We start from the raw sequence: 14,807 nt of genomic DNA on the forward strand, positions 1-14,807 counted from the left end.
CAAATAGGGCTATCTTCTGCATACCCCCCTACCTTGTCACAACACAACTGATTGGCTCAAACGCATTAAGAAGGAAATACATTCCACACATTAACTTTTAAGACACACCTGTTAATTGAAATGCTTTCCAGGTGACTACCTCATGAAGCTGGTTGAGAGAATGCCAAGAGTGTGCAAAGCTGTCATCAAGGCAAAGGGTGGCTATTTGAAGAATCTCAAATATAAAATATATTTGTTTAACACTTTTTGGGTTACTACATTATTCCATATGTGTTATTTCATAGTTTTGATGTCTTCACTATTATTCTACAATGTAAAAAATAGTAAAATAAAGAAAAACTTTTGACTGGTAGTGTACATCTACACAGAGCCACATTTGGAGATGCATACTGGCTCTGGATCTACAGTGTAGGGTTGGTTATATTTGTGACATCATGTGGGTCTGAATATAGTCAACATACTGTATAATGTTCAATTTAGAGAAGGTAGGTAGCCTAGCTGTTAAGTGTGTTGGGCCAGTAACCGAAACATCGCTGAATCCCCGAGCCGACTAGGTGAAAAATCTGTCGATGTGCCCTTGAGCAAGGCACTTAACCCTAATTGCTCCTGTAAGTCACTCTGGATAAGAGCCTCCCAAATGTAAAGACACTAATGTGTAGTTAGTACAGAGGTGGTCCTAGAGCGGTGTGGCAAAGAAAAATTATATCTTGAGCCTGTAGTTTTTCCTGATCTGGTAACCTAACCAGTTAAAACTCCAGACCTTATACGGTATGACGTGATTAATCTGTTGTAAAAAGGTTTATTACGGGCTAGATTTAATATGGGCTATGATGGGACCAGAGTTTTTTCAAATCAGTTCACATGGTTTAAAATAACGACTGAACTTGGGGAGGATGAAAAACCTGTCAAACTGCAGCAACCTTGTCCTTGTTCATTTTAATTATATTTTAATAAAGAAGAACTAAGGGGGTTTCCTATACACAGACACAGAGAAAGCAACATGATTGGCCAATAAAACCCACAGGGCTGAGCTTGCTTTAAACTGAAAAATAGTCTCCTTTCCATGCCATACAGCATGTCAGATCTCGTTTAGATATATAGGCATCTACATTTATGGAAGAGTTTTTGCTTGTATCTGTCGGGAGTGATGTGTTATCACGCTTGCTAAATAAATACTGGAGGAAAGAGGAAAGTGGGTTTCCCGGCCCGCGCAACATAGGATTTCCGTGAATCTGATTGGTCAAGACACGCAAAGAGCCTGCAGCAGCACTCCGATGTGAAGGACAGAGAAATTGTGTGTGAGTTGACAAATTATGAGGCAAATTGGTCTAAAAAACAGCACTTTGCCCCTCTTTTTAACGCTTTGCGTCGATATATATTTGATTAAACTAAATCAAAAGTGGTGTGGTTGAAAAGTGCTGTGGCAAATGACATCACCTGGTTCAACCTGTTCTTAACTAATGAATGAATCATACATCATTCAATTAGAGGTCAAATAAAACCTCAAAGAAGCAATCAAACACAAAAGTTAAGGTAAATTAAGGCAATTTCTTAATCCAGCTTTGATTCTCTGTTTTAAATTAACCTCTGATGAAGGTGATTCAACCATGCAGTGGTTCAAAAGCCAGTCATTGTAAGGAAATCTGGCCCAGGGTTCTACTTTCCATTAATTTGTTCATTAATTAATTAATTCATTTATTCATTCAACTAAACAACAAAGTAAATAAAACATAAAAGGCTTCTCGTTGCATTATTAATACCTACTCAAACAGCAAGGAGCATTTTGACTAGTGCAGTTTGATGCTTCCAGACTATAGCTACTTGCTAGTACAGTGAATTCGGAAAGTATTTAGACCCCTTGATATTTCCACATTTTGTTACGTTACAGCCTTGTTCTAAAACGGATTAAATTGTCCCCCCCATCAATCTACACACAATACGCCATAATGACAAAGCAAAAACAAGTTTTTAGAAATTCTTGCAAATTTACTAAAAATAAAAAATGGAAATATCACATTTAGATAAGTATTCAGACCCTTTACTCAGTACTTTGTTGAAGCACCTTTGGCAGCGATTACAGCCTCGAGTCTTCTTGGGTATGACGCTACAAACTTGGCACACCTGTATTTAGGGGAGTTTCTCCCATTAATCTCTGCAGATCCTCTCAAGCTCTGTCAGGTTGGATGGGGAGTGTCGCAACACAGCTATTTTCAGGTCTCTCCAGAGATGTTCGATCGGGTTCATGTCCGGGCTCTGGCTGGGCCACTCAAGGACATTCAGAGACTTGTCTCGAAGCCACTCCTGCATTGTCTTGGCTGTGTGCTTAGGGTCGTTATCCTGTTGAAGGTTAACCTTCGCTCCAGTCTGAGGTCCTGAGCGCTCTATAGCAGGTTTTCATCAAGGATCTCTCTGTACTTTGCTCCGTTCATCTTTCCCTCGATCCTGACTAGTCTCCCAGTCCCTGCCGCTGAAAAACATCCCCACAGCATGATGCTGCCACCACCATGCTTCACCGTAGGGATGGTGCCAGGTTTCCTCCAGACCTGATGCTTGGCATTCAGGCCAAAGAGTTCAATCTTGGTTTCATCAGACCCGAGAATCTTGTTTCTCATGGTCTGAGAGTACTTTCGGAGCCTTTTGGCAAAATCCAAGCGGGCTGTCATGTGCCTTTTACTGAGGAGTGGCTTCCGTCTGGCCACTCTACCATAAAGGCCTGATTGGGGGAGTGCTGCAGAGATGGTTGTCCTTCTGGAAGGTTCTCCCATCTCAACAGAGGAACTCTGGAGCTCTGTCAGAGTGACAATCGGGTTCTTGGTCACCTCCCTGACCAAGGCCCTTCTCCCCCGATTGCTCAGTTTGGCCGGGCGGCCAGCTCTAGGAAGAGTCTTGGTAGTGATGGAGGCCACTTTGTTCTTGGGGACCTTCAATGCTGCAGAAATGTTTTGTTACCCTTCCCCAGATCTGTGCCTTGACACAATCCTGTCTCGATGCTCTACGGACAATTCCTTCGACCTCATGGCTTGGTTTTGTTCTCTGACATGCACTGTCAACTGTGGGACCTTATAATATTATAATAATAATATGACATTTAGCAGACGCTTTTATCCAAAGCGACTTACAGTCATGCGTGCATACATTTTTTGTGTATGGGTGGTCCTGGGGATCGAACCCACTACCCTGGCGTTACAAGCGCCGTGCTCTACCAGTTGAGCTACAGACAGGTGTGTGTGTGCCTTTCCAAATCATGTCCAATCAATTGAATTTACCACAGGTGGACACCAATCAAGTTCTAGAAACATCTCAAGGATGATCAATGGAAACAGGATGCACATGAGCTCAATTTTGAGTCTCATAGCAAAGGTTTTGAATACCTATGTAAATAAGGTATTTCTGTTTTTTATTTGTAATACATTTGCAATCATTTCAAAAAACCTGTTTTCGCTTTGTTATTATGGGGTATGGTGTGTAGATTGATGAGGAAAAAAAGTATAATTTAATCCATTTTAAGAATAAGGCTGTAACATAACAAAATGTGGAAAAAGGGTTGGGGTCTGAATACTTTCCGAATGCACTGTATGTTCAAATGCTGCTTGGCCTGCCTTCTCTATGCCAAAAGATGATGGACGGCACTTAGAACATAAATTATGTCATTAAATGATATTGATTTAACCAGAGGCTGAAGAGGAACCATTTCTTTTTTCCCCGTTTTGTTTTTGGGGTTCAATTAAAGTATTTTTAGTGATCCAATTGACATTTTAGTCATTTTAGCAGACGCTCTTATCCAGAGCGACTTACAATTAGTGAGTGCATACATTTTTCATACTGGCTCCCCGTAGGGTCAATTAACTAAGTAGACCAGACCCAGCTGCTATTGCATTGGTGTCTATGGGAGACACACCTAGTTAGATAGACCGTAACTGACACATTCTTTTTCAATGGTAAACGGCCTGAGTGAACTATCTTCATTTATCCACCATCTTTGATTTAACCTCTCTGGGGCGATGAAGATTGATTGTATAGCATGTGAGTAGCTGCCATAATTCATTGGCGGTGCAGTAACTAAATTGGAGCTCGATGTAGCAGAGTAAAGGGCCTACTGTACTAGCTAGAGGGCTCTACACTGACCTTTTCTTTTTTACAAGGAGCACGTGTGCGCCTAAGTTGAAAAATGTAGGCACACACAAAGAGATGTAGGAGCACAATGAAAAATATTTGAGGTATTAAAGGCTAGACTAATACATTTTTCTAGGCACACTGGTTCTCCTATATTTTAATTCCTGGTCGCACAGCAAAATATGTGAGTAAAATGGTCGCACCGTAGAGCCCTGTACTACTCTACTTTATGCTATGTTGAGGTCAATAAGATGCTGTGATAAGTTATTAACATTGATATGACACCGGTGTTTAGCTAATAGACTGGAATAAGTCATTGCATTCTAGACACTCAACATAAGATGATACGCTCCAACATGGAGTACTCACCCCTCGTCCGCTGCACTTCCCTGAGCACTGGTGCACTCCAAACACACTGACATTCTGGCACTGACGATTCAGACACATCTATGGAATAGAGAAAGAGTCATATTGAATTTTTTTTTTAATCCAATGTAAAGTACTGTAGTACTCCACATGTGATGTTAATTATTGAATGGAAAGCATATCTTCTGAGAACTGTTATCTATTCTACTTAATGTACTTTCGTAGAATTCGACTGATCCCAGTAATGAGAGTAAGTGATTGGTTTGGAATTGGGCCAAAGACAAGCGTGGGCATTAGCATCTCCACCAGTGGTGACGGTAATCTCTCTCTAGCTCTGCTTGATAACAGCTGCAGCGCCCTACAGAGTACCCTCACCATGCCCTCTCCACACTTGGTGCCAGCCAGAACCAGTCCAGGGTCGGGCATGTCATCACCCAGGTAGACGTGGGTCCCCCGACACAGGATCCTCCCTCCTTCTTGAAGAGGGATGTTGGTTTCTATGGAGACGGCATTGGTGCCAATCACAGGCCGGTTGGCCCCTCCTTGACACTGAATTTTGCCACACTTTGCGTCTCTGTGAATTTTTTTTATAATAACACATGCACACACAGACACATAAACACACACGCAACATAAATGGCAAGGCATACAGTTTAACATTGACAATCTCTGACATGTGTGACATCTTGTGCAATTATAACCAAAGATGAAAGACTAGACAGCCTTCGTCTCACCCTAATAATGACTCCCTCAGTCCTCCAGTCATTAAAGCAATTACATCAATTAACAAATGCTTGATTAGAGATTTCACCCATGGGAGATCCAAGAACATTTAGCCGACATTAATAGGAAAAAAATGCTTCATGAATACTTCAAACTGTAATTAGCCTTCATTATCTCCAAATTGTGTTTTTCTCGCTACTAATTATTGTTCCTAGGCTATTTGTCCCATTTAATGTGCCATGCTGATTGTCGATGGCACTCTTGATAATATCAATTCAGATAAACAATGTTGTTTTATTCATTTGTCTTTCTAGCTAGCTCTTTTTGCTTCGAAGCCATGACATACATAACAGCTGCACAGTCTTACCGGGCTTCACATTTGGCAAATGATCCTTTGGAGTCCTTCCCACAGTTCCCGTAAGGATCTCCTGCTGAGTTGACCCTCTCAAAGCAGATCCCTGGGGCAGGTTTGGCTCCTGCAGGAGAAAGTGAGAGAGAGGGAGATAGAGATGGGGGGAGAGCGAGAGAGAGAGTGAGAGAGAAGGGAAGAGAGAGAGAGAGGTGTCAGAGATGTGACAAAGCATACCATGAGCCAAAGGTAACCCCTGACCTCCAGAAGTTAAGCCAGGTCAACCCGTATTCATCAAAATACCTGCTCTAAAATGCTTGAATCTGAAAAAAGTCTTTTTTCAAATGATTGTCCACATGATGTCTGTCAGCTTGTGCTGTCCAGGTGCTGCATTGCCTCTCTCTTTACATTGAACTGATTTATAAGCTAGGATTCGTTTTTCCTTAGCTACTTCAATAAACATGTTAAGGAAAGTTACGGATGTACTATCTTATCTCTTCAAACATGGAAGACTTTCATCAAGTGGTCCTGTCCATTGGGGGGCGCTCTACTGACCTGGTCCCCATAGCGTGATGCACTGCTGCTCGTGAGTCTGGCAGATGCCGTTGTAGCAGTATCCGTCCACGTTGTGGCAGGAGTGCCCGTCATGCAGGTACACGTTGGCAGGGCAGTGGGGGTTGGCACCAGTACAGAACTCTGGCAGATCACAGGAGTTACTGGACTCTCGACACGGTGTGCCAGCAGGTTTCAGCTGCAGAGAGAACACACACACACACAAACACCCCCGCCAGCCAGCCCATACACACACACACACACACACACACACACACACACACACACACACACACACACACACACACACACACACACACACACACCTCAATTAAATTGATCAAGTTTGGCATATTTGTGTACTTCGGAGGGCCCTGTGCTACAGCTTCATGTATTGGCTTACAAGTCCCTGGAAACGAAATGTCTTAATTTTTTACTGTAAACACATGCAGCAGAGATAATTAGATTCCCACTCTTTTTATCATTTCGACAGGGAGGGAAAGAGTGAGAAAGAGAGAGACAAAAGTGCAAGGAAGAGAGAGGGAGGGAAAGACAGTTGGGAGAGAGGGAGAGGTAGAAAAAGAGAAACAGAAAGAGCAGTCTTACCCTGCAGTCCTCGCAGCACTGTCCGTGGGCACACACAGCATCTCCCTTCAGGGTGCAGGTGGTGGCATTGCAGCAGGGGTTCATGCATTCCTGAGAGACACAAAACAAAGCAACACATGGACCTGATTAATGGTCTGGACCCCCGACTCTCAGCTGTTGTTGCTGTGGCCGTCTCAGATCAGCGTTCCAGCTCAGGGAGAGCACATCCTGTGGACAATCCCCTGACTGTAGCGCTGGAGTCCCACAGCGCAGCCCCTTAACCCTGTGAGCTGAAGCCTGGAGACACAATAGCATAGAACAAATCAACAGGAGAGAGGCCATTCTCTGTCAGGGTCAGACAGGTGAGAGACCATTCTCTGTCAGGGTAAACGGATCTTCAGCTCATATGTTTCGGATTTGTGGTTCGCTCTGTTGTTAAAACAACATTCTGTTTTGATGTCCCTTGCGTTGCCTATCTATACAATGGGTGGGTGGATGGGGAGTTCCACAGCTCAAGCTCAGCTGTGGTGACTGAGATGGTGTATTGTAGGTTGGGAAGGGGGTGTGGTAAGTTAAGGGGGCTTTGGTTGAAGGTTTCATTGAGGGTGATGGTAGTGAAACGATCTTGTAGAGGTAATTGAGTGGGTGGTGGGGTGAGCTGGGGTTGGTGAGCTTTGAGGCCCCTGAGTCCTGGAGATTACAAACAATGTAACACAATGGAAGGAAATGGAGAGCTGGCCACAGAGGGAAAGAGGTGAAGAGAGCGAAGGGGGGTTAGAGAGAGACAGATAGGTGTTGGAGAGTGAATGACAAGAGGTGATGGAGTGAGAAATTAACTGGGATTGAGATTGAGAGGGAGAGAGAGGTAGAAGTACAAGGCTAATTAAAGAGATTAAGTAAAGGACAGAGTGAAAGAGTACAGAACGGCGTTGAAAACCCTTTTAGCTTTCATTAGAGGTCGAACGCCATCAACTTTCTTTTCCAGGCCACAACAGAGTCCCGGCTACACCATCTCTCCTTTGTCTTTACTTCCCAACAAGACCCTGGTACGTTGACTCTGTGGTCTGACAAGGTGATGATGCTGATGGGCCAGGACTAGAGGCCTAGTTGGCCACTGCTGCTCTGTTGAAGGGAGTTTTATGGGGTTGGCTGTGCTCTTGAGGCCTGACGTCAGCCTATTGTTTTGTTTGTGGGAAGAGAGGGATGCTTTGATCCCCCGGTCCAACTGGGACCACGGCCCACCACACCAGCCCTCTGGTGACATCACTGGGTCACGGAGGGGCACAGAGAGGTAATGGAACAGCAGTATTCCAAACCACACAGCTGGTATTAAGGTGTTATAATCATTGCCTGATTGGAAATACCTCATACTGTAATTGAGGGGATTCTGGTTCCATCATTACTTGACAAATCTGTAAACACTTGAGACCAAATTACATCAGCGTGTATCATCGGAGTAGACTCAAGAACACAGATATGTTCTGTTTATTAACATAGTCACTGGATGCCACAGTAAATTAGACATCTGAGAGGAGTGGATACGTATCTACAGAGAGAGAGAGGATTATGTGAGTGTATGATGGAATGGGAGTGCTAAAATAGTTAATTTGTCTGCATATCAAATGCATCTTCATCAAAAGCCTCCCTAATGGAGTCCTTAACCCTTCTGTCATCCTGAAGACGACAACAACACTCACATCCAGTTAATTACCTGCTTTTTTGTTGTTCTGTTTGAAGACTAACACCTAAGCACATTGCCCGAGGGATTTCTCACGTTCTGTGGGATGTGAGAGCAGCTGCTGTGATTGTGAGTTAGAGTGATGCTGTATGCTGCTCCAGTACCTGTTCCCCAGATGTGGGTCTGGACTGGTTTGGACTGGTTTCAGTTCCTATGGCAACCATGTCAGTGTAGTGCTCTGTTGTTTTGATGGCAGACAAAGAAAGCTCCACGTCACCCTGATTACTCTCTTGTTTGTTAGCATTGTCACAAATTTGGACGGCACACTTGATTAATGAGCAAATGAACAGGAAGTGACATCATTGTGGCACAGTATCAGAGCAGTGCTCAGCACATATGGAAGGCTGACAGGGAGAAGAGGGGGGGGCTATGGCTAAATAGTTGCAAATAGCGTAGGTTCTCCAGTGGTTTGTAGTGTTATGCATGGAGTCCTTTTACAGATCTATGTCATTGCCTTTGTAGCAAAATAACAATGTTGACAGCATTGCATGCAACTATATGTATGCAAATGTTTTCATTTGCTTGTGCTTTGTTCTAGGTGATTTTTTTATTTATTATTATCATTTTTTTTCACCTTTATTTAACCAGGTAAGCCAGTTGAGAACAAGTTCTCATTTACAACTGCGACCTGGCCAAGATAAAGCAAAACAGTGTGATAAAAACAACAACACAGAGTTACATATGGGGTAAAACAAAACATAAAGTCAAAAATACAACAGAAAATATATATACAGTGTGTGCAAATGTAGCAAGTTATGGAGGTAAGGCAATAAATAGTCTATAGTGCAAAATAATCACAATTAGTATTAACACTAGAATGATAGATGTGCAAGAGATGATGTGCAAATAGAGATACTGGGGTGCAAATGAGCAAAATAAATAACAATATGGGGATGAGGTAATTGGGTGGGCTAATTTCAGATGGGCTGTGTACAGGTGCAGTGATCGGTAAGGTGCTCTGACAACTGATGCTTAAAGTTAGTAGGGGAGATAAGAGTCTCCAGCTTCAGAGATTTTTGCAATTCATTCCAGTTATTGGCAGCAGAGAACTGGAAGGAATGGTGGCCAAAGGAGGTGTTGGCTTTGGGGATGACCAGTGAGATATACCTGCTGGAGCGCATACTACGGGTGGGTGTTGCTATGGTGACCAATGAGCTAAGATAAGGCAGGGATTTGCCTAGCAGTGATTTATAGATGGCCTGGAGCCAGTGGGTTTGGCGACGAATATGTAGTGAGGACCAGCCAACATGAGCGTACAGGTCACAGTGGTTGGTAGTATATGGGGCTTTGGTGACAAAACGGATGGCACTGTGATAGACTACATCCAATTTGCTGAGTAGAGTGTTGGAGGCTATTTTGTAAATGACATCGCCGAAGTCAAGGATCGGTAGGAGAGTCAGTTTTACGAGGGCATGTTTGGCAGCATGAGTGAAGGAGGCTTTGTTGCGAAATAGGAAGCCGATTCTAGATTTAACTTTGGATTGGAGATTCTTAATGTGAGTCTGGAAGGAGAGTTTACAGTCTAACCAGACACCTAGGTATTTGTAGTTGTCCACATACTCTAGGTCAGACCCGTCGAGAGTAGTGATTCTAGTCGGGTGGGCGGGTGCCAGCAGCGTTCGATTGAAGAGCATGCATTTAGTTTTACTAGTGTTTAAGAGCAGTTGGAGGCTACTGAAGGAGTGTTGTATGGCATTGAAGCTCGTTTGGAGGTTTGTTAACACAGTTGCGACAATGTCGGCGGCTAGTTTTAGAAAGAAAGGGTCCAGAATGTCAAGCCCAGATGATTTGTAGGGGTCCAGATTTTGCAGCTCTTTCAGAACATCAGCTGTCTGAATTTGTGTGAAGGAGAAGCGGGGGTGGCATGGGCAAGTTGCAGCGGAGGGTGCAGAGCTGGTGGCCGGGGTAGTGGTATCCAGGTGGAAAGCATGGCCAGCCGTAGCAAAATGCTTGTTGAAATTCTCGATTATTGTAGATTTATCGGTGGTGATAGTGTTTCCTAGCCTCAGTGCAGTGGGCAGCTGGGAGGAGGTGCTCTTATACTCCATGGACTTTACAGTGTCCCAAAACGTTTTGGAGTTAGTGCTACAGGATGCACATTTCTGTTTGAAAAAGTTAGCCTTTGCTTTCCTAACTGGTTGTGTATATTGGTTCCTGACTTCCCTGAAAAGTTGCATATCGCGGGGGCTATTTGATGCTAATGCAGTACGCCACAGGATGTTTTTGTGCTGGTCAAGGGCAGTCAAGTCTGAGGAGAACCAGGGGCTATATCTGTTCTTAGTTCTGTATTTTTTGAATGGGGCATGTTTATTTAAGATTGAGAGGAAATTACTTTTAAAGAACAACCAGGCATCCTCTACTGACGGAATGAGATCTATATCCATCCAGGATACCTGGGCCAGGTCAATTAGGAAGGCCTGCTCGCTGAAGTGTTTTAGGGAGCGTTTGACAGTGATGAGGGGTGGTCGTTTGACCGCAGACCCGTTACGGACGCAGGCAATAAGGCAGTGATTGCTGAGATCCTGGTTGAAGACAGCAGAGGTGTATTTAGAGGGTAAGTTAGTCAGGATGATATCTATGAGGGTACCCATGTTTACGGATTTAGGGTTGTACCTGGTAGGTTCGTTGATCATTTGTGTGAGATTGAGGGCATCTAGTTTGGATTGTAGGATGGCTGGGGTGTTAAGCATATCCCAATTTAGGTCACCAAGCAGTACGAACTCTGAGGATAAATGGGGGGCAATCAATTCACAGGGCACAGCTGGGGGCTGAGGTTTTTTTTTTTTAGAAGTAGAAGCTCAAACTGTTTGGGCACAGACCTGGATAGTATGATAGAGCTCTGCAGGCTATCTCTAAAGTAGATTGCAACTCCACCCCCTTTGGCAGTTCTATCTAGACGGAAAATGTTGTAGTTGGGGATGGACATTTCAGCATTTTTGGTGGCCTTCCTAAGCCAGGATTCAGACACTGCTAGAACATCAGGGTTGGCGGAGTGTGCTAAGGCAGTGAATAACTCAAATTTAGGAAGTAGACTTCTGATGTTAACGTGCAGAAAAGCAAGGCTTTTACGGTTACAGAAGTCAACAAATGATAGCTCCTGGGGAGTAGGAGTGATACTGGGGGCTGCAGGGCCTGGGTTAGCCTCTACATCACCAGAGGAACAGAGGAGGACTAGAATAAGGATACGGCTAAAGGCTTTAAGAACTGGTCTTCTAGTGCGTTGGGTACAGAGAATAAAGGGGGCAGATTTCCGGGCGTTGTAGAAAAGATTCAGGGCATTATGTACAGAAAAGGATATGGAAGGATATGAGTACAGTGGAGGTAAACCTAAGCGTTGGGTAACAATGAAAGAGATAGCATCACTGGAGGCACCGATTTAGCCGGTCTCGGCGTGTATGGGGGGTGGAACAAAGGAACTATTTGAGGCAGTTTGAGAGGGACTTGGGGTTCTACAGTGAAATTGTATAATAAGAACTAACTGGAACAGCAATAGGCAAGGCATATTGACATGGGAGACAGGCATAAAGCAATCACAGGTGTTATTAGAGAGAGCTAAGACAACAACTGGTAATGGCGATAAAGTTTGGGCTGAGGCTAAACAGAATAAACAGGACAGGGTACTGTGTAAAGGAACAGTCCAGCAGGCATCAGCTGTGCAGCTGAGTGATCATAAGGTCCGGTGAACAGCAATATGTGAGTCCGAGTGTCACGCCCTGACTCAGGGGACTCTTATATATTGAGTCAGGGTGTGAATGTTCTATGTTGTATTTTCTATGTTGGTGATCTATTATGTATAGTTCTATGTTGGCCGGTGTGGTTCCCAATCAGAGGCAGTTGTCGCTCGTTGTCTCTGATTGGGGACCATACTTAGGCAGCCTATTGGCACTGTCTAGTTGTGGGATCTTGTTCCTTGTAAGGTATGTTGTGTGTCCTACCTTGGACTTCACATTTCGTTTCGTTTCGGTTGTTGTTTTGTCGTTGTGTTTATAAGTTAATAAACATGTACGTATATCACGCTGCGCCTTGGTCTGACCCGTCATTCAACGAACGTGACAGAAGATCCCACCAAACGAGGACCAAGCAGCGTGCCCAGGCGGAGCGAATAGCCATGTCACAGGTGGGCAATTTGTGGTCATGGGAAGAGATATTTGCGGGGAGAGGACCATGGGCTAAGGTAGATGCCCAGGCCGGAGAGGAGCAACGGCAACACGGAGGAGGCCGGTCGAGGAGGAAGCCCGAGAAGCAGCCCCAATAAAAATTTTTTGGGGGGGCACACGGGGTGGTTGGCGGAGCCTTGTGTCAGAGCAGAGCCAACTCCCCGTACTCACGCGAGGAAGCGTATGACTGGGCAGGCTCCGTGTTATGCGGAGCTACGTACTGTGTCGCCAGTGCGCCGGCACAGTCCTGTACGTCCTGTGCTTGCACCACGCACATGCCGTGCGAAGATGGGCATCCAGCCAGGACGGGGTGTGCCGGCTCAACGCTCCTGGTCTCCAGTATGCCTCCTCGGTCCCGCATATCCTGCGCCAGTTCTACGAACTGTATCGCCAGTGCGCGTGCACAGCCCAGTGCGTCCTGTGCTGATGCCTCACACATACTGTGCGGAAGTAGGCATTCAGCCAGGACGGGTTGTGCCAGCTCTCCGCTCCAGACCTCCAGTCCGCCTCCACAGTCCGGCCCGGCCTGTTCCTGCTCCTCGCACCAAGCCAGTGGTGCGCGTCGCCAGCCCGGCCCGGCCTGTTCCTGCTCCTCACACCAAGCAAGTGGTGCGCGTCGCCAGTCCGGCCTGTTCCTGCTCCTCGCACCAAGCTAGTGGTGCGCGTCGCCAGTCCGGCCCGGCCTGTTCCTGCTCCTCGCACCAAGCCAGTGGTGCGCATCGCCAGTCCGGCCCAGCCTGTTCCTGCTCCTCGCACGAAGCCAGTGGTGCGTGTTCCCAGTCCGGCCCGGCCTGTTCCTGCTCCTCGCACCAAGCCAGTGGTGCGCGTCGCCAGTCCGGTACGGCCTGTTCCTGCTCCTCGCACCAAGCCAGTGGTGCGCGTCGCCAGTCCGGCCCGGCCTGTTCCTGTTCCTCGCACCAATAATGTGGTGCGTGTCGCCAGTCCGGCCCGGCCCGTTCCTGCTCTTCGCACCAAGCCAGTGGTGCGTGTTCCTAGTCCGGTCCGGCCCGTGCCTGCTCCTCGCACCAGACCAGTGGTGCGTGTGTCGTGTCCGGCATGGCCCGTGCCCGTTCCACCGGTGCCTGATCCAGCTCCGGTCAGCGGCTCCACTCCGGATCCAGAGCAGTCCGCTCCACCAGGGTCCAGTCCAGCTCCGGTCAGCGGCTCCACTCCGGAGCCAGAGGAGTCCGCTCCACTGGTGCCTGGTCAAGCTCCGGTCAGCGGCTCCAGACCAGACCAGGGGCGCAACAGGGAGGCGGAGAGTAAGAGGTCGTCACGCCCGGAGCCGGATCCGCCTCCGAGGCAGAATGCCCACCCGGCCCCTATCCTGTTATGTTTATGTTGTGCGGTCGGAGTCCGCACCTTTGGGGGGGGGGGGGGGGGGGTACTGTCACGCCCTGACTCAGGGGACTCTTATATGTTGAGTCAGGGTGTGAATGTTCTATATTGTATTTTCTATGTTGGTGATCTAGTATGTATAGTTCTATGTTGGTCGGTGTGGTTCCCAATCAGAGGCAGCTGTCGCTCATTGTCTCTGATTGGGGACCATACTTAGGCAGCCTATTGGCACTGTCTAGTTGTGGGATCTTGTTCCTTGTAAGGTATGTTGTGTGTTCTACCTTGGACTTCACGTTTCATTTCGGTTGTTGTTTTGTCGTTGTGTTTATAAGTTAATAAACATGTACGTATATCACGCTGCGCCTTGGTCTGACCCGTCATTCAACGAACGTGACACCGAGAGCAGTTCAAATTGGTGCTTCAGCACAGCGAGCAGGAAGCAGGTTGTAGTTTGCGTGTGCTAGCGGGCCGGGGGTAGCAGATGGATCTTCGTGGTCGTCGCAACGGGAAGCCGGTTGAAACCACAGACGATTACGTCAGCAGACCAGTCTTGATGGATCGGCAGGGCTCCGTGTCGACTCTAGGAGGACCCGTCCGGTTGACAGAGAGGTAGATAGCCGGGAGATGTGCTTGACTCAAGGCTAGCTCAAGGCTGATTAGCCAACAACAACGTTCATATGGTTGCAGCTAGCTAGTTGCGATTATCTACTGCTAAAGGTCCAGTGATTCAGTGAATCCGGCAGAAAATCCGATAGGTTCTGGGTCGATAACTCGCTGTGCAGACAGTGCAGACTGGCCGATAATAGTCCAGACAAGAGCTGGCTGGTAGGTAGTGCAGGCCACGGACAATGGAGAAAAAGCCGCTAACGGTGGCTAATATCAAGTA

The 14,807-nt window shown here is 46.4% G+C and overlaps 1 protein-coding gene across 1 annotated transcript in view; it reads right to left on the reverse strand.

The window, feature by feature from the left end:
- LOC311110941 (disintegrin and metalloproteinase domain-containing protein 12-like) overlaps window positions 1-14,807 on the reverse strand; it is a gene marked incomplete at both ends in the record, with an annotated part of 138,304 nt that overhangs the window by 18,860 nt on the left and 104,637 nt on the right. Inside the window, 5 exons of the mRNA XM_084153588.1 lie at window positions 4,483-4,560; window positions 4,855-5,053; window positions 5,570-5,678; window positions 6,107-6,302; window positions 6,710-6,799. Of these exons, the coding sequence (XP_084009714.1) occupies window positions 4,483-4,560; window positions 4,855-5,053; window positions 5,570-5,678; window positions 6,107-6,302; window positions 6,710-6,799 (672 nt within the window). The remainder of the gene's footprint in view (window positions 1-4,482; window positions 4,561-4,854; window positions 5,054-5,569; window positions 5,679-6,106; window positions 6,303-6,709; window positions 6,800-14,807) is intronic.

The sequence above is a fragment of the Coregonus lavaretus genome, assembly GCF_964263955.1.
Source record: "Coregonus lavaretus genome assembly, chromosome: 36".
NCBI classification, from domain to species: Eukaryota; Metazoa; Chordata; class Actinopteri; order Salmoniformes; family Salmonidae; genus Coregonus; species Coregonus lavaretus.